Source organism: Ambystoma mexicanum, chromosome 3p (genome assembly GCF_040938575.1).
Source record: "Ambystoma mexicanum isolate Mex_15411 chromosome 3p, UKY_AmexF1_1, whole genome shotgun sequence".
NCBI classification, from domain to species: Eukaryota; Metazoa; Chordata; class Amphibia; order Caudata; family Ambystomatidae; genus Ambystoma; species Ambystoma mexicanum.
The window spans coordinates 774,044,990-774,065,706 of NC_090925.1; the positions used below are offsets into that span (position 1 = coordinate 774,044,990).

The 20,717-nt window shown below is 46.1% G+C and overlaps 1 protein-coding gene across 2 annotated transcripts in view; it reads left to right on the forward strand.

Moving 5' to 3' along the window:
• Positions 1–20,717, forward strand: part of LOC138580852 (integrin alpha-D-like) — a 750,488-nt gene that overhangs the window by 395,974 nt on the left and 333,797 nt on the right. For both annotated transcript variants that reach the window (XM_069651726.1, XM_069651727.1), the window contains exon 16: positions 19,673–19,830. In XM_069651726.1, the coding sequence (XP_069507827.1) occupies positions 19,673–19,830 (158 nt within the window). The remainder of the gene's footprint in view (positions 1–19,672; positions 19,831–20,717) is intronic.

Sequence of the window (20,717 nt, forward strand, 5' to 3'; positions counted from 1 at the left end):
TTTACCGTGAAAAAGGTTGCTGAGGATCTTGCGAAAACTGACCTCTATCAGGGACCCCCGCTCCGGGGCGACCTCTAGGTCGTCTACCCATACTCCCAAATGCATTGTTTGACCTCTGGCGAAGGACGGGGCACTGTGCTCTCCAATGACCTTCCTGGCGGCAATAGGCACATTGATTAACATTCACAGAACCCAAAGGAGCGTTTCCTTTCGGGACATACTGACCTCTGGTCTGTGACGTACCTCCTCTGGGATTTCTAACAATTTGTTGTAACAATACTTTAGTCTTCAAATCTCCTTTCCTCTTCTCTATTTTCTCTTTTTCATTATTCACACAGTTCTCATAATACTGAGCCATGTGCAAAACTTCAGATTGGGATTTCGCCTGCCAAGCGCTCTCGGAGGACATAATCTGTGACTGGATGTCGGGCAACAACCCACGTACACATTTGTCCACAAACAACCTTTTCCCAGACTCTGTGCCCAAGTCCTGTCCACTGAAATCAGAGAATACCTGTACGAATCTATTAAAGAACTCGGTGGCACCTTCAGTTTTTCCTTGAACACAGGCCGTAAACTTGTCCCAAATAATTCTTTTCTCAGGAATTATGGTTTTCAATTTTGTGACAATTCTATCAGGCAAAGTAAGTATTACCTGAGGTGGTTTCTCACCAGCTGGTCTTTCCCCATCAAACCTAGTCATGTTAGCCCACGTATCTCCTAATCCTGGCACATCGTCTATTGTTCGAACCTGCTTCCATAAATCTATGGGCAGGAGTACAGGGAATAGCAAGTCAATGTCACTTAAGGTGAACACAGAGGACTGCAAAACGGACTCTATCTCTTTGTAGAATCCTGTCGGGTTTTTCCTAATATCGGGAATTGATTGTCTAATAGTGTTCACTTCCTGTTGCGAAAATGGGACGTAAACAAATTGCGATACATAGTGTGCAGGGATGTCCACAGGGGGTGCACCAGTCCCAGCGTTAGCGGGAATCTCAACCTTAGGGACAAATGTCGGAGGAACCTCTCTCATAGGCAACTGAGATGTAGGTAACTCTGATCGCTTACTAAGCAACAGAGCCAGGTCGAGCGCTAAGGCAGCTGAAGGAGTGTCGGGCGAAAAAGCCCTTTTACAAATACCCAATAACTCTATAGGACAACTAACCTTCTTCCTTACACATTCTTCCTGCAGGTACTGTACCATTACCTGAATCACCTTCTTCTGCATCTCTACTGTATACTGACTGTACGTGTCATATACTTCATTTGGCGGTATCGATGAATCCGAGATCCATCGAATCGCATCTTTGGTACAAATTCGTACTTCCTCAGCTGCCGATCTACGACACGAAGGAACCGTTTCTGCACATACATACTGTCGTCTTCATCATACTCATCTCGTGATTTCTCAAAGTCCCTCCTATACTCAAACAATCTCTCAACATGACCATATACTTTCTCCTCTGTGTCCCTCGAAAGTGCTAAAGTATTTATATCCCTCACCCCTTGTGGGAGATCCGAATTTTGTAATCTACCCCACATCACACATAAATGAGTCCCCAAACCTTCGATAAAAACATTTTTCTCGGGAAAATTGTCCATATTTAATAATGTGGAAAAAACGTTAACTTGATCACCTTTCTCCATACAGTGCTTAGCCCATGCAAATAATTCCAGTTTCTTGTCTGCAGAAACAGTATTATGAGTGACAATCTTTGATCCCGCACCTTGATCAACTTCTGTCAATACAGAACCACTCGGGAGCGGAGGTATGGGCAAATTCAATGAGGGTGCAACTATCGGCGCAAGAGGAAGGGGTGGCGGGGTAGGTGGAGGGACAACAACCAGAGGAATAGGAACGATAGGTTGCACAGGGGGAACAGGAATAACAGCAGGAATGGGCAGAGCACCCGGGAGAGGTTCATACGGAGGAGGCGCAGAGGCACCAGGCCTGCGTTCGTTTAATAATTTTTCAATGAATTCTTCAGAAACATGGAAATCTTTAGAGGGATACATTTTCTGGATACCTAGTGAGAAAGCCCTATCCATATTTCTAACTGACTCCGAATGTTTTTCTTTATCATATAACAACGCCTTTTCGGCATTAGTTTTATGACGGCATGCATGTTTATCCCTACTTTTAAGCTGCTGCAACGATTCTTTTTTCCAATTCTGCAAAACATCAAATGCTGCAGGTCTGGCCTTCTTTTTTAGCAAGACCGATTCTAGGTATTCAATACGGGGGATCTCAAAACTACCATTGATTGGCCACTGAAATTCGGAGGCGTGTCTGGTTTGTCTGTGCCAAATATCATTAAATACTATACTTCCAATGCCATACTTACAGTACATAGTACATGCCGGCGACCCCTCCTGTGGTGCCGGGCAGCTAAATTCCAAAGATTGTCGAACGCTGCGGAACAGAGCCCTAAACCAGCTAGACAATTTCCCAGACATTTCACAACAAATTGGTGTTACCTGGTCAATTGTGTCTGCAGATACAATACGCCAAATTCAAATTGTCAGGGTTAAATTAAGAGCCGGGTCACGACTACACCTGACCAAACCTAAGGAGGACCGTACGGTTTACCAAAGAACTTACCTAACGAATTTTACCTTGTGTTTGGTGGTTTAGACAAATCTGCCCGCCTCAAAAATGGACCCTCGTCAAGATGCCATGTCAGACCACACGACTATCGTCCAAGGATCGGATCGTGCAGCGCTGCTGAGGTATCGCGTCTCGTTCGGTCGGGCCCGCAGTATCACACCGTCTGATCCCGGTTCGATAGTCTGTGTCAACCTTCAATGATCCGGCATCAATCTTGAGGGTCCCTGTTCGGGCGCCAACTGTGGAAACAGAGAGATAATATGAGGCCGGGAAACCCAAAAAGAAACACACCAACACAGGTTACAAAGAACATAAAAGTGCTTTATGTAAAAGCTACAACAGTTACCAAAGTCAATTGACAAACGGATAGCTATTCGGCTCTCAGAGTAACGTAACGAACTTCAACGAAGGTTCGATGCATTAGTGAGAGAGACCGTCCATTGGAATACTTGGGCTTTTTATACTCTTTATCCAGCCCTTGGCCAACCCCCTCGCGGGTTAACCATTCTAGGAGTCGGGCCTATGGGTTCCTTGCCAGGTCAATCCTATAATATATGCAATTTGATTAGTTTTGCTGATATAGTTGTACATTTACACATAGGTCAACAATAGGACAAGGTCTCAGTTCGCGACCCCGACAAGTGGCCTGCAGGCATATTATTTGTGCGTACGGAGGTCACTACGGCCAGAATCTTACTCAGAATGTCATTCGGCCTCCATTTTGATGTTCAGGGTGACTTCCACATTACAAGAGAACCTAAAATGGCAGCTTAATCCAAGATGGCGACTTACATTACTTTCTCTAAGGTCAAGACCTTGCCGCGGAGTTTGTTCGCATATGATGTTTAGACAACTTGGCGTAGGCCAATACACATACAATTGTTGCGATAGGAGGCATATTGTTTCAATTCTGACAGCAGGTGAGTGTTTCTGGCAGGGATGCTGTTCTGTCCAACCCACCTGCACTGGGGGTAAACCCCTCAATAGGGATTACAATGTTGGTAAGTCTGCCTTTGACTGTTACGGATGCAAGGTCACACTCCACAACATTTTCTCCTGTTCCTGGGCCAGCAGATCAAAGGAGGAATACAGTCCTGCAGCCTCATGGAAGTGCCATCACAGCAAGGTGCAGATCGCCTTGCCCCAAACAGGTGTGGTGCCCGCCAACGCGGTGGCCGTGCGCCACCAGGCAATACTGTGTGAGAGAACTCCATTTATAGTATAGCAGCACAACAGGAAGCATCGTGTGAAATGATGGCTCAGGCAATGGATAGGGTGGCCACTTCCATTCTCCCCCGTGAAAGGCAGATGGAGCTCCAGCAGCAGGCAACAGACTCCATTTGCCACTCACACAGGGAGGACATGTTGGCGTCCAACAGGGACCGATGGGCTGAACTGGAGACTCTGCGTGAAACCATATCTGTAGAGTCACAGGCCCACAGGGAAGCCCTGAGGTTAGAACACAGGTTCCTCAGAGATACTTTGGGTGAACTTGAGGCTTCCTGGAATTTTAGGTCAGAACAGCAGCTGGAGCAGCTCGCACGTTCACTCTCAGCTGAGCTCCAGGCAACCCGTTTCGGAGATCCAGGCATCACGCGAGGCCATGCAGGCAGAAATGCGGGTTACCCATGAGGATGGTTACCCGTGAGCATGGGGATCTCCGTACCATCATCCTGCAGAACCAAACCTTCCAGACCTGCATGCTTGCTGCCATGGAGGACCATACCAGGGCGTTGCGTGGGCTGCCTCCCATATCACGGCCACCTCCTGATGTAGCAGCAGAGGGTGAAGAGAGCGACGGCAGTTCTCCCACTGTAGCGTAGCCGTGCAGGCCATGAGCACATGGAGGTATTTATTTTCCTCAACATCCCTGTACCTCGAACCTCCTGGGTGGCCCTCCCCCCCGGTCCACACATGGCCATTTTTTATATATTTTTTTTTACAGTGTGTTGCTTTGTGTGGCTCCCGTGGGCATCCACTGTGTATTCCAGCTGGGCACATACAGGCTTGTCCTGTCTTTAGGTTAGATGCCTTGGTTCCTGACACACACACCCCTCCTGCTTCCCCTTTCCATGTGCTTGCAAAAGATGTGACCAAGTGACAGTAACTTACACAGTGGCATTGGGCTCCCATGAGTTGTGTGGGCAGTCTGTAGTCAAAACTGTGTGTACATCTCTAAGTGGGGATTGTTGTTGGATTCTACACTGCATGGTGTATTGATATGTGCTTGTGCATCCATGTCTTTTTCCTTATATACATGTAGGTTCTTCATGTCTTCACAAGGCCGCCTCCTTTGCAGATGCAGTTCATGTTGTATTCAGTACACTGAGACATTTGCCTGACAGCAACACTCTGCAGTTGGGAGGGGTTCATGTGCTGCCTTAGTCAGGTTGTGAGGCTTGCACTGCTTCAATTTTTTACTGTCATATATTGCCACGGTTTCATCCTGTACTGATGTTTGGTGTTGCTGGTAAGTATTTGTTCATGTGTGCTGTTTCTTATTGATTACTGAGAGCATATTGTCTGTGGCCTGTTTACATTAGGGACAGTGCACTTTGTGACACTTGTGTCATGTGTTGTGCATTCATTTGGTTGCTTTCACATTGCATGCCATGCCATGGTGTGTTGGGTAGCTGAGATGGGGAGGGGTTGGGTGACATGGTACTATTTTGATGTGGTATTTTGCAAGGGGGTAGTCATTCCTGCTGCTTGGATGTGTGTCTTTTTGTGACACAGCATTGGGTGTTTTTAAGTAGGTAGGGATGCACACAATGTAACACTTCCAGGTGAACAATCTCAGGCTGGTATGGTTGTGACAGTTGACTGTCCCTTTTGTCATCATCATTGATTGTCAGCTAGTACGTGCCAGGCCTGTGTGCACTCCGCAGGGGTCGAATTTTAGGTGAAGTAATTTGCCACAAGCTGGGTACGGCTGCCTCACCACGTGCCCTTTCACCTCCCATGCGCAGTGGCCGTGCATGTGGTTGGGGATGTGGGAGCACCACCATGTCCACAGGCATGCCCCGGCGGGTTGCAACGTTGTGCAGGACACATGCTGCACTATGATCCTGCACACTACTGGGGGCGCATATAGCAGCTGCCCACCCAAGCGGTCAAGGGAGCGAAAGTGTGACTTGAGCACTCCGAATGTGCGCTCCACTATGCCCCGGGTTGCATTATGGGCTGTGTTGTATCTTACCTCGGGTGGTGTGGTGGGGTTCCGAATTGACGTCATCATGTAGGTGCTCAGAGGGTTGGCACTGTACCCTAGGGAGGTGATAATGGTTGTCATTAGTGGGGTTTTCCCATTTCTCAGTTTCTGACATGCATGCATGTGCAGAGGCATTTATACTCACCAATTAGCCATGTGTCGCCTTGTCGGCCAGCTTCCAGGTCCCGGTTTAGGGGTGACATTCTGAATATGAAACTATCATGGCTGGACCCTGGATAGTTCGCATATTCTGAGGTGATGATTCCCTTGGCATCACGTACAACCTGCACGTTGATGGAATGCCAGTGCTTGCAGTTCCGATAGATATGTTCAGTGGCCCTGGGTGGACGTAGAGCCACATGGGTGCAATCAATGGCACCTAGGACTTTGGGGAAGTGTGCCACCCCGTAAAATTGCTGGACAACAGCCTGCCTTTCTGCAGGTGTTCTGGGCATGTATATGTGCCTGCGGACTGAGGGGCATGCAGTCACGATGGCCAACACCTGGTGTAGGCAGCGTGACTGCGTGGCCTGTGACACCCCCCCCACTATGGCACTTGTCTGCTGAAATGAACCAGTAGCCAAGAAGTGCAGTACATTGAGCACCTTTTCCAAGGGGCTCAGTGCTTGCGAGCACAGGGTGGGTGATGTGAGGTCATCCTCCCACTCCCTCACCAGGTCTAGGATGATGTGTGGTAGAAACCTGTACCTCCCATACACCTGGTCATCAGGCATCCCAAAAAGGCTGGTCCTGGGTAAAAAAATGCGGCCTGGCTATCCTCCTCCTCCTGCGGTGTCCCACGACCACTGCTGCGAGGAACGGTATTCATCGTAGCATCTGAGCTTGTTTGTTGTTTGTGTGCACTTTTATGCTGCGCGGGCCGCTTACGCCTGCTTCCTGCTGGCGTACGTGTTTCCGGATTAGCGCATCTTTTTTGGCGCACGCCTTTCCCTTGTTCGATTCCATGAATACATGTTGTTGGCGCGCGTGTGGGCGTTGCGAGCATTTACCTCCTGTACTTCCCCCGTAACGCCCACATTTTCACACGTCGTTCCCCATTCCGCGTGTTCCGCCCAGTTTTGTTGTGTGTGCTGAGCTATGTGCGCTTTCCCTGTGCGCGTAGCGCCCGCCGTTTGATGACGTGTGCGCCCGCGTACGCCACCCACGATTGTAGCGCACATCCCAGGATTTACACGCGCACTGAATTCCATGAATCGATGTGCACGGCTTTGGCACGCGTGCGCTGCGATTTTCGCGCTTGCGCTGCTATTTTCACGCTTGCGCTCCCCTTTTCGGCGCATATTTATTCCATGAATCGGCCTGTTAGTGAAATAGTTTAGTTAAGGGACAGTTAAGTTGAAACAGTTCAACTCAACAAATCACTTGACATTCAGTGAAAAACTTTAGTTGAAGTGACAGTAAGGTGATGGTTTAATGTAACAAAACCCTTGCAATTAGCCAAGTGTTCAAAGCGATACCACATTAACTGTAAGCCCCCCACTATGCAGCCCACAAGCACCCTGATAACATCACATAATACAATATCTTGCTTTCGTCTCGTATCAATTGTAATGTACTAGAGCAGGAGCAGGTGGGCCCTGAATGCTAATGTGATGCAACCTAAGGATAAATGCATTGGCTGGCAGGCTCGACCAAGTAAAGCCCAAAGCCAACAAACAATTGCAGGTGTCCAATGGGAACAGATTCAGTGCCAGCTCAGCAGTTGGTTGACAATAACAATGAGGTCCAAACTGCTGGTAAAGTAATTTGAAAAAATGTTTTTGAAAATAATGATTTACATGTGGAGTGTATCGTTAACGATATCACTTGAAAAGCAAATTTAATGGCTGTGTCAGACTTTAAAAGCAATCAAGATGGTATCAAATAGAAAAAAGGAGACTTTTATTTTAGTGAGTATTGTGTTACAAAGGTAAAGATTTAGACCAAAAAATAAATAAAAAATACATATATAGTCAATGAAAACATTGTGACACTTATTAGACAATCTGAGATTAAACAATGATGCAAAAAAATAAAAACAGAATAAATCATTTGGTGGTGAAAAAATAGAAACATTATTTGCATCACCCTAGGTTGCAAAAGATGAACATTGGTTCGTGAAAAAATGTCTCGTCTTTAATTGTGGTAAATTTTCAAATTATGACTTTAAACAGGTGTGCAAATGTTTAGATGTCTTTACGTAAATGTTCTTCAAAACTTTTTGATAAGCAAAGTATTGACAGACATCAGGAACACGTTTCGACAAATAAGCCACCTGTCTGGAAATTAACTCCCAAAATTGCCTCCCCTGGGCAAAAGAAACGGCAACAACTGGACCCTGTGGGGAAGCAGACAAAAGATAACTTTTATGTTTGGTAAAAACATAATTCTCTATGGTTTGAGTACTAAATTCTATCGAGATTGCTTGCAAAGTGAGTTTGAGCCAAAAGGCAAAATACCATGAAATCTGAAGATAACCAGATGAGGTGCTTACCGAAAATAAACGGGGCAGTACATCTGAAAAATAGGCCAGGAATGATCTCAGCAGCGAGGTAACATCACAGAAGGTGTGGCAGTAGAAGCAACCACTGTGAAAAATAATTTAATATAGGCTTTTGTCGAAGGGCAATTCAAGGCACATTTATGAAGAGAAGTGTACTGTGTGTTGAGAATGCCGTCTGGCCAAATGAGGGTAGCATATCTGGCTGACTGGCTGTGCTTTTCTCAGAAAGGTAAGTATAGCATTGCCAGATTGGACATGCTGAGTTTAGTCGCAAGGCTCTTGACTTCCGTGTTGCTGACCTTAAAAATAAATAAATCAAAAAGACTGCATGAGAAATCGTGCATATGTCACTAAGAACTAATAGGTCAGGTTCAAGTAAATAAAAGAATCAACTGACAGACAAACAAAGCTATAAGGTAGTATTGAGTCTGCCTACCTTAAATTCGTATTTGGAGTTTCCAAAAAAAAGGTTTGATTAAAAAGCCCTCAGGGCTTGTGTGTTTAACCATGTGGCAGTCTACCTGTTTTTTAACCAATAGGGCTACCCCTCCCCCTCTCTGGCCGGAACAGTCTGCTCTAAAGATTTGGTAGTTGGTAGGAAGAGCTAATGTGGTATCCATGGGTGTCGTCTCGCTCAACTGAGACTCTGTGACTGCAAGCAGTTCTGGAGCAGACTAGATGATCTTCCATTTCTACCCTGTGTTGCATGAGAGAGTGGGTAGTAAGAAGGGAAAGGATAAGTGACAGCCCCTGAAAGCTTCTGCTTGTGCGAGTGTTACTTCCTGTGGCATCAGGTAAAAGGTAGGTACTGGGCATGCAATCGCTTGCAGAAAAGTTTAATTTATCAGACTTGTTGACAAGGGGGAGGTTTTCCTTGTTAGATTCCTGCACAATCGTTTTGATGCTGTTATTGGTCTGTGTGTTACCCTTAGGGGCTGGGTGAGTGTAGTCATTCCTGCCCAAAGGTGACAAGTCTTTCTTTCTGCTAGCAGGATCTACTTTGTAGCGGCACTGTAACGTTCCTGCCTGTCGAGCCTCTTCCACTTGGGCTGCAGCTTTCGTGGTCTGATGTAGGGTGTAAAGCAAGTGGGGGATGAAGGCAGCGGGGTGAGCTGGGAACTTCCTAAGAGCAATACCGTGCCAGAATCTCAGCATTCCTGGCACAGTAGGAGGCGGGATTTTGTCCTGGAGTAGCTATAGAGGGGTTTCGTAGACCGTGAATGATTTGTGAAATATCTGCCATAATGTAAACAAGAAAGGCACACTATATGCTTGGGGTGCAGGGAAAGGAGTCGGGTGGCAGGTGGCGAACACCGGGCGCAAACTGGCGACAACCAGCCTCTTCTAATGCGACAGCGCTGACGCGTCGCCAACGTCCTGAAGAATGGCACGTGCACTGGGAAACGTAGTTTGCCAAAACTCCAAAGTAAGTGACACAGTTTAGCTAATGGGCAATACAGAGCGAGCTGAAGGCTGGAAATCAGTCGAAGAGCAAAGCAAGGTCTAATATTGCGCAATTAACACAACCAGCCACACAAAATAGAGATTATTCCTTTGCACAAGAGAATGTGCTCTACAAGCTTTGGCCACCGTGTAAAACCTCTGCAATACTGCCCCTGGTGGACAAAATAAATTTGCAGAGAAAGATAATTTGCATTGCCTCTTTACCCTTTGTTTGTGCTTTTCTTTCTGGACTTCACTTACACCTTTTTTGTTTCTGCAATTCTTGATCCTACCATTTTGCTTTTTGTGCTCTCTTTCTTGCTCTCCCCCGTTTGAACTTGCATGTTTCTCTTTCTTTGGACGTCCACCTCTGCTTGTGTCCTTCCCTCTCTGTTTGTATAACACTCTTGCACTCCTACTCTCTCTCTCTCTATCTCTAAGTATCCCTCTCTATTTGCCTCACTATTTGTGTGCCTCTTTGTTTGCTCTTTACCTCACTCTCTTTCTCCTTCTCTGCCCCACCTCTTTTCTACCCTCTCTTTCATCCCTTTGCCCAGCTCCTTCCTTTTTTCAGTCTCCTTTTAGACCTGTCTTTTCATCCGTGCCTAAGCATATATACTGTTATGTTATGTTATGTTATGTTACTGGGGTTTATACTGCGCACCGCTGCCATTTCCATGGTCTTTCCGGCACTCTTGCCAATTTGAAAAAGGAGGGTGGGTTAGGTTATTTTGGAGAGAGGGAACTTGGAAGATAGCTTTGCTGCTGTATTGATGTATGTCGTTTAAAAGTTCCCGGGCACTGTGTGCCGATCTGTTTCTAGGTGGTCTGTGTCAAGGGCTTTGCGACATTTGTGTCCAGATGGGTGCCTCGTGTGGCCATGGTACTAGGGTACATTGGCTGGGGCAGTTGTATGTAAGTTGGATGTTGAGGTGTAGAATTCTGTTGTCCGTTGTCTGTAGGGAGGGATTTTAAATTGCTGCGTGCTTATGGCAAAACTGATCTGCATATAGTGTGCTTGGCTGTGAAGAAGAGAATGCAGATGTTGGTGTAAATTTCATAACATGGGCAGACAATTAATCTAGGATTTTAGGGTGCAAAATATAGTGGGGGCAGCGATTAAACTAGGTCAACAAATTCATCTAGAGCAAACAATTCATAGAGTCAAGGAAAATAAAATGGGGCAACAGTTAAAGTAAAGCAGACATTTATATGGCTGAGCAACAATTCATCTAGACTTGGGGAGAACAATACAGTGGGGCAACAGTTCATCTAGACGGTTGAGAGTTGAAGACAAAAGTGCAGTGGGGCAACGGTTAAACTGGGTAAAGTCAGGATGCAGTCAGTAACAGGCGGCATCAAGCAGAGATTTGAGACTTGGCTGCAAACCTGATCACCACTTTCCTTTGAGCAGAGTGCTTTACAAGTCTGCATGCATGTAAGTTGGCTCATTCAAAGACAAGAGCACAGGGGTGGGCTATCTTGGGTGCTGGCCCAGGTGAGCAGACAGGCACGGGATTTGTGTGCTGACTCTAGCTACACTTGTTCTGGACTGCCTCCGCTGATGACAAATCACCAAGGAACCACTAACAAGAGGATGACATTCTTACCCAGGACCCCACAACCGCAACTCAGAGAACTGCTTCCCCTAAGAGACTCTGTGTGGCACTGGGGAGACACCCGGAGTGACAGTGAAAGACATTTTTTCTGTTGAGAATCCAGAGACTTTGAAAAATTGCCATTAGGACAATTAATCTGGGAGACACTTGAAGCTGTTTAGGAAGAGAACAGGCTGCAGGGATTGGCGGAGGCTTTTGTGGGTAGGGTTTGATGTACCAGCCCTAAAGGAGAATACATTGTTATTTAGCTTAACTTACTCTTGCTCATTTATCTTCCCTGGCCCGTTCTCACAATTGTGTTGAGAAACCCTGAATAAACAATACAACTTTGCGCTTACTTGATCCGGTCGGGTCTATTGCCCAACGAGTAGGTGCTTACAACAGCACCTCTCTAGCTATTGTTAGTTAGATTTCCCATTGGAGGGGCACTTTTTCAGATGCTAATAACTTTGGCGCTATTTGTAAAAAGTGTCATAAGATTTTGCAGAATAAAATATACAACACACTATGGATGCATTTGGGTTTAATGAGGTTCCGTTTGGGGGGCGGGAGGCTAAGTTAAAGGGGGTGATAAAAAGGTATATTTCCGATTAAATTTACTCTGGGGTATGTTTAATCTCACACACTGAAAGGTTTTAGACCACGCGTGGATTGTTATTTTTGTTTTTGTTTGTGATCCTGGTGGCTCTAAGTAAACCTTACACAAAACCTAAAAGGAGAAAAAGAAGCACATATAAATACATTAATACATAGGCACAAATAATGACACTGTACATATTAAAATAGTTCATTCAAACCAACCATAAAAGAATACATGAAGTCCACTTTCATAATTATCAATATAGCAAAATGAAAAGGAATAATGAGATACGCAACATCCACCGAAAGGAGATAAGTGGATACCAATTACAGCGATAAGTTTACAATTCCAACTTTATCAGACCGACTCTATTCAAGATTTTTATGATTGCTATTCATTGGATTAATAGTTGGCATCTAAGTCCTTTAGTATGAACCCTTGGTTTAGATATTACCTGTCAGGCCTAACATTATTCATGTTTATTTCATCTGTTGGATCCGCAGAGGGACGGAACACCCAAATTCGAATTTGAATTTGGCAATGTCAATGACTGATGCAGGACAGAACATTTTGGTCCTGCTGCTGGCATGGGTCGTCTGAGCAGGCACTGGAAATGCTTTATGCCTTGTGCTATTTGAAAGAAGATTGCTCCATTTGGCCACGTTGTCTATAGATCCGGCCTACAGGGCCCTCTGAGCATGGCTGAAAACCATGTCAAGTGGGTAGGTGCAGGAAGCGTCACTGTGCCCGTGGCAGCGTCGATGGCCCCACACCAAGCACAGTGTCCGCTGGTCATGAACACATACTGATAGAGGATAACATTAAACACCAAACCACTGAAATTCATGAGTTATGGTTAGCAACCCGGCCACAACTCCCACATTGTCGTGAGCTGCACACGACGAGACACATCACTGACATCATGCAGGGTATCATTGAAGTACTAGTCACAGTGAGTATTAACCTCAACTCAGTTTAATAGAAGATTCTTCCTCCATCGCTCCTAATGCCTTGATTTCCTGCTTCCGCCAGGTCTCCGCTCCGTCTCTTGCCCATCTGACCAGGAGATGGAGTTGTCAGCCAATTAGAAAATGTTGCCATCAATGGCTGCTTTAGAGGCAGTATATCAAAATGGCAATCATGTCCCGATCCCTCAATTTTGTTTTTGAAATGTTTATAAAAGATCAATGTGATTGGCATTTTAAACAATCATTGCATTCTAATCAATGAAGTAATAGAAATTCATTATAGAAGCTATCAATATGTGGCCATATGTCTACTCCTTCAGAACAAGGACCTTAGCACAAGAGAAAAACAAACAGGACACTCACTCTCTTACTTAAACCAATGAACTACACAATACACAACACATTGTGAGACAGGCATAGTGTCAAGGGAGACACAGACTTAAAATGGTTAGTTCGAAAACCTTTATTTACTACAGTTTTTTGGTTGGTGTAATGTCTAATTGGCCCCAACTCTAAAGGCGTAGTTCCCTTAACAGATGTTTCTTATGGTCGTCATTGTCTAGTAGTCCAAAATAAGCATCTGTCTGCGTCTGAACCTATGCTTGCCCTCATTTCATGCGAAAATGGGATAGGGAGTCTTTCAAAAATAAGAAAATAGTGGTTTCACAAAAATGGGAACCAGGGTTGGTTCCAGGTGGTCTTCTTACCTGGTGCTGCTTGGTCAATGTCAAACAACGGACTTGTTCTTAGGACCTTCTTCACAGGCCCCTTGTAGTTAACAAAATTCATAAGTTCTCTGGGATTCCCTTCCCCGCGTTTCACTTAGGTCAAACTCCAAAATACCATAAAAAGAAAAAGGTATCACAGTTCCTTCTGGAAGCTTCTTGCCGATCCCTTCCTCAGGCTTCAAACCTCTTAACAACATAACCAAAATGTCAAGTCTTCAGGCCACTTGAGGTTCCCTTCCCCAAGCTCAGGCCCATTTCAACTCTTAAACACAAAGTCACCCTTTATCGGGTTGTACTCTATTTTCTTAAATTTCCAATTGTTAAACACACATCACTCTTGGAATATTTGGGATAGGACCAGAGGCTTTTGGAGAATGCCAGGCTTTTGGCTTGCCCTAGGCGTAACCACTCCGACCCTGTTACCCCTCTCCTGGCTCTTGTTTCTCTCACTTTCTCCTTGTGCCTCTTGCACCTTCCTGATTTGCTTGTGTGCCTGCACCTTTTGTTTCATTTGCTTCCTCGTGCACTCTCGCACTTTCCTTTCTTTCACTGTGCTTCCTTCTATCTGCTTTCCTCCTCTTGGGCCACTTGCCCGACTTTACTTTCAACTTGCTTTAAACTTTTGTTTCGGGCAGCTTGCCCGCTTTCAGTTCTGCTTGCTTTCTGTCCTTTTTTCTTCTGTGCCGCTTTCGCGCACCTTTACCATTTCTGCATTCTCCTTTTCGCTACATCTTTTATCTTGCTTTGCTTGTCCTTCTCTCCGTGCCACCTGACACTTTCACAATACTGTTATCCTGCTTCAGCCACACACACACCACAGGGTCTCTGCTTCTTACCCCATGTAGCATGGCACATGCGTGTTCTTCCTTGGGGATGCAGCTGAGGTCGGGTCTCATAACCTGCCCATCAGACACCTCTGGGACCGGCCAGCGCCCCAAAGGAACAAGCACTCACACAGACTCTGCCAGCAGGGTCCCAGTTGACTTCCTCCGGCTTGCAGGAGGCATGACTTCTTCAACATGCTGCAGCCTGCTTTGCACACCGGGTCAGCATTCCAGAATGTCATGCTCCTCCGGATCCTTCTTACTCCAGGTCCCAGGTCCTCGGGTCCTCTGTGCTTCCTCAGCTCGCTCATTCACCTGGTCATGATCACACCTTATAAAGGGAACCAGCTTGTTAAGTGGAGTCAGGTGGAAACAGTCAGCCTTGGATGCCTGACTCTGCATGACTAGCAATGGGGCAGTGTGAGATTTTTCTACAGTCGGTTGCCCTTACTTTCCCCATGTTATTATTAGGGGTAATCTTCATAGATCTCAGTGGCCTCCTCCTCGTCTCAGTATTTCTCAAGATTGGGGAGGGGGAGATGAGGTGTGATTCTAAACACCCCACAAAGACTGAGGGAGAGTAGGTTAAGGTGTATTTTGGACTGGGAAAATACCATGTCTCACCTGAGGGCATTCTCCTCCCAATCCCCCTTGATCCTCCACCCAGGTGATCCTCCCTCGCTTGTCCACCCCCAGGGTCAGGATGCAAAAGTGATGGCCCTTCCCTGGCCACCTGAATGGAAGATCCAGAGGGAGTGGTTGGGAGAACACCATTAGGTTTCGCGCAACATGTAGTACATATATATTTTACAAGATGGTGAGAGGCGGTTGGGGGAAGTAATAGGAAACAATTGGATGTAGTAAACCCTACATGGAGGAAGAAGATGAAGTGGAGGAATTGCCAATAAGGAGACTAGTGGATAGAAAGAAGGACCATTGGTTGAGGTGAACGCGGGTCACCAGTACGGATCCTTCATCATGATGGCCCGTCACGCCATGATATCTCGGACTTCCATGCTGGTGTTGGAAAGAAGATCCACATCTGTGACACCAATGCTGTGTTTGGTGCAGTACTTCGATCAATTGACTTCCAAAGAAATCACCAACATCATCTTGTTGATGGCGTTTTTCCCAGGAGGATGAGAATGGCACCTACATGTTAATTTGCCACTCGCGCTTCCCTCTGTCTCTTTGTTAGGAGATAGAAGGAAGTGGCAATAGTGGGAACCTGGGAGAGGTACTTCTAAACGGTGGCCCCTGACAGCCAGGCTAACAGGCAATTCAATTCATCGAGCCACATCATGAAAGGTTGTTTTTTTCCACTGAAAGAAGTGTGATTCTTTGTGAGCTTCTAAAAGGAAGGTGTCGCATATTTGTAGCCATTTTCATCTGTTTGGATTAGGAAGGGTGATGCAGGTACTCACTGAAGTCTTTACATCCTTTGCGTGCCAGATATAGGCAGTCTTCAACCCAAACCTTCCTTTAAAGTCCCTGTGGAGTGTTGAGACTGAAGATATTGGATGCTTTGAGAATTTGAATATTGGATGGCGAAACGCAATCTTTAGGGGTAGCGGTGTCTGCACCCGATTTACATGTTGACTTGATGAGATCTATAAACACGTTGTTGGTACTTTAAAAACTCAACGTTTTGCATGATGATAAAGATACATTCATATGGTGGGTCCTTGATATGACGGTTGAACCAAGCAAAGAGATAGATTAGGCTGGGTGGAGGTATTGTTCCCCTCTTGTGAAGTGAATTACAGTGCAGAAATGTTTAAGATTGAGGCAAGGTTAGTGGCAGAGAGTTCCTCAAAATAATGGGCATACCAATTTTCAGTGGAGATGTTGATTGGGGCGTGGGGGTGTGAAGTTGAGTAGTTGTATGGAGTTGAGGAGCTGCATGGAGTGGGGAATGTAGTGGTGGTGTTGAGGTGTGGAGTAGAATGATTGGGTGGTCTTGTGTGTGATGCGGTGTGGTGGTGTGTAGTAGAGGTTGTGTGGAGGTGGTGTTGAGTGGTGGTACAGAGTGGTGGTGTGGAGTGAGTGGTGTGAAGATAAGGTCTGGTGGTCTCGAGTAGTGGGGGTTTGGAGTGAGAATGTGCAGTAGGGGTGTGGTGATGTGGAGTTGAGGAGTGCATTCTGTGGTGGAGGGGTTTGGTGGTGGTGTGATGTATGGAGTCTGGTGTGGCAGAGTGGATGTGTGGAGGAGTCGGATTGAGGTGTGGAATGGGGTGGAGAGTTGCTATGAGGTGGTGATGTGGAAAGGTGGTGGGGTAGTATGGAGTGATGCAGTGATGTATCGTGGGGGAGTAGGGTAAAGCATTGGTGTGAATGGTGATTTGGAGTTGAGGAGTGCATTCTGTGGTAGAGGGGTTTGGTGGTGTGCTCTGGTGCTGTGTAGTAGGGGTGTGGTTGTGTGAACTAGGGGTGTGGAGTGGTGTGGTGGTATGGAGTCTGGTGTGGCAGAGTGGATGTGTGGAGGAGTGAAATGTGGGTATGGAATGGGGTGGAGAGTTGGTATGAGGTGGTGATGTGGAAAGGTGGTGGGGTAGTATGGAGTGATGTGCTGATGTATAGTGGGGAGTGGGGCAGTAGGGTGAAGCATTGGTGTGAATGGTGGTGTGGAGGAGTGGAGGTCTGGAGTCGGGTGTGATAAAATAATGCCACTGAAGCTATTACATGTAAGTCTACATGGGAGAAGGATTACACAATAGTAAATGTGTTTAGTGTGACAGAATGATGTCACTATGGCTCATGTGTGTACACCGAGGACCAGACATGGCATGTTGTCACCCTAATTAGTACGTGTGAGTCGGTGTGAAAGGATAATGTGACTTTAGTTGATTTGTGTACGTCCAGGTCTAGAGATAGCTTGTCACCACAGTTATTATTTGTGAACTAGTGTTGTGGGAAGGGGTCTCTAATATGAATATGTGTGAGGGAGAGTGACTTTGATGTTACTTTCGTTATGTGACTCTTTGCTCAAAGAACCTCACCACAGTGGCTAATAGCTTTAACTTTCTATAATAAAAATAGGTATATGCAACTCAGCTGGGGTTCCCAGACTAGGGGTAACTCCAAATGGGCCCCCACCTCCCTTGCCCAGACTTTCCTATCTTAGGGACGTCCCTAAACGACCTAACGGGGCAGTCTCCTTCTTCCGTCACTTCTTCTGATGGCCGACTCTGCTTCTCCTCACTCACTTGTCTCCTCTCTTCTCTTACACCCCACCTCCTTTTCTTTCTCTTTGTCTCTCTTTCTCAACACTCTGCCTGTCTTCCTGTTCTCTCCTCTTTCTCTCTCCCTCTCTCCACACTGCATCCCCTGCTCCTGCCGCTTCTCTCACTCTCCTGTATCCACTGCCAACTCCCTTCTGGTCTCCCCTCTCCCAAACAATCCTCTCCCCTGCCACCATATCTGCGTCACCTCTCTGCTACCATCCTGCCGCACACTCCCCACTCTTTCCTGCACTCACACACTCTCACACCCACAGCTTCTCTCAAACATACTCTCAAACTCGCCCATTTGATCTCTCTCTCTCTCTTCAAACATTCTCCTGCCATGCCTATTCTCCCCTCTCTGATACTCTCTCCATACTCCTACCTTCTGTCTCTATCTCTTATTCGCTCTCCCTTGCTCCCAGACACACAGTAACATCTACCACTCTCTCAACTCTTGCACCTTACCTCACTTCCACCAAACAGGCCACAGTGTCCTCTCCAAGTTCTCCTCCAAACAGTCCCCCTCCTCCTTCAACCTCACTCCTATACCTTTCATCCCTCATTGAAACGGCTGGTTTTCCTGTTTTGGAGCTCCTCTTCGTTCGCAATGACTTCCTGTCACCTGCTCCCCTTGACCAATCTCTAGTGGAACTACTCCCCTAAGGGGCGGGAATTCCCCTGGAAGTCTTTGTTCTTGTGCAGGCATCCACGTGCACAGGCTGCTCTCAAAGCGTTGCTGGGTTTCTGTGCAAAAAGAGGTACGGGAGGGTTTCTGGGTCTCCTTGTTCCCCTGCAGTTTCTTGCCAGTTCCAGTTCTTGCATTGCTATCCCACTACTCCCCTGTAGTGGCATGTGTGGAGCCCAGGATTGTTTTCCGAGTGCTTTCATAAGTTGGTTGAGGTTTTAAAACAGCAAAACGCTTGTAAGGAGGCAGTGGTGCAGGAGAATGGGGCTGTTGCCACCAGGTGCATTCTGTGAGATGTAGCTTGTTTTTCGTTGCCATTTCTTTCTTCTGGAGGGTGCAAAGGATGTTAGTTGCTTTGGATTCTGGGGATGCTGTGACCTCTATGGCCTCTTGAAATGTTCTGGAATGAAAGAAAGAGAGGGTTGGCTATGATAGAGGTGTGTAGGTACAGAGATAGGGACAGTGGTACCAATAGCACTGCATGTATTCAGACACTCTGGGACGCTGGGAAATGAGGCCCTCTAAACTACCCGATGCCACCCTTGCAGTGGCTACACCCTGGTAGGCAGCCTAGTCGTCACTTGCAAGTTAGCATGCTAGCGGGATGTCACTATAGCTAGCACATGTAAGTTGGTGTGATAATGATGTCACTACATGTATTAGATGTTAGTCATTGAGCCCAACTCAAAGCAGTGATGGGTGGAATGTTTTGAATACCTCTTAAACCACTGACAGTGCTCCAGGCATCCTTCCACGACACCGATTTTTAGCCTGCCTGCGCCGTTGCTGAAAGGGACCAGCCATATGCAAAGCAGTCTGGTTACTACCACCAATAGGAGTAGTCCAGCTCGAACCTCTAGGTCACGTCCTCTCTGCATGGACACAAGCAACCCCAGGCATGTTCGGCCTTCTTGGGCCCCATCTCTGATGTCCATACAGGCATTCGAGCCTGGTCATTGAGTGTGCGACAGTGAGAAAGAATGTTGTCATTGGCTATTAATAGGAAATCAGTGTGTTGTGGTAAGGTCCCCATAGTTATTGCAAGTGGGTCGGTGTGATAGAGTGACGATGCTCTATTTATTAAGTGTCAATCCTTTTCTTAGAATTATGTCACTATTGCTATTTTTTGTGAGTGTGACAGCACAATGTTACAGTTGTTATCACTGTTATTTGCCACTATTTTTATTTTGTTTTAAATGGCAATTCACACAGTTGTTAATATGTATTTTATTTCGCATGCCTTGTCATGCTTTAAATGAGCTCTTTTTCCCTACAGGTCCTGGCCGGTGCTCAGAGTCACACCTTCAATAACATTCCAACCGCCGGAAATCCCTCTCGCGAGGTTTGAGTGTGCAGGGGCCGCGAGCGTGGGAGGCGTTGTCAGTAGCGCCCGCGTCTGCTTTGAAGTGACCAAGGTCACCAGTGACAGCTTGGGTACGTGAGGTGACTAGAAAGGCTGGAAACTGCTGGGGTGTGGGGCACAGCCGGTGATGGTGGGGGGCATTATGCCCTTTAACCTTTTCAAATGGGGGGGCCTCGCAAGTAAAACACGTTCACTCCACCTGGGGTCGTGTAGTGACGTAACATCAAGGAGTAGATGTTATAAGATGTGGGCATATGAACAGTGCAAACAAAAACTACTTTCTCTTTTTAGACAGATTCGGGATTCTTTCCCCATTCTACCTCTCTCTTTCTAACAATATTCCCTCTTCAAAGTGCTGCTATGGTTTTGAAAGAGGGCTTTCCCAAAGGCCTTAATGTGTCACAGATTTTATCTTTTTATTATGTGCTTTTACTAAAATGTTTGAATACAATATTCCAGTCTGAGAAATGAAGTGACTGTGTTCAATTTGGTCTTGGGAGACTAAAACGTGATAACTTGAATGATACACGTAATAGATTAAAATATAAATACATTTTTTGATGAATCTCTAATTGCGGTGTGGACCTTATTTATACTATTTAGCTTTATTACCCCCCGCCCCCCACCATAGCTGCCCACAGGGGTACCTCTATTTGCGTATACACGCACAAAAACACACACAGGTCCCAAAGCACACTTGCATACTATAGTTTTTTAGATGCTGGTTAACCACATCTACAAATTCGGGCATTGGCAGATAACCATATATACATATATATCTAGTTTAGTTTAGTTTAGTGTATTATTTATATAGCGCCGCCTGGCCCTGGGGCATCCAGGCGCTTGAATTGAATACAGTCATGTCAAAATACAACAACAACAACATAGTCCAGAATGGACAATACATAAAGTTAGAGCAATGTCAGGCAGATACACGTAATGTACAAGGTATGGCACG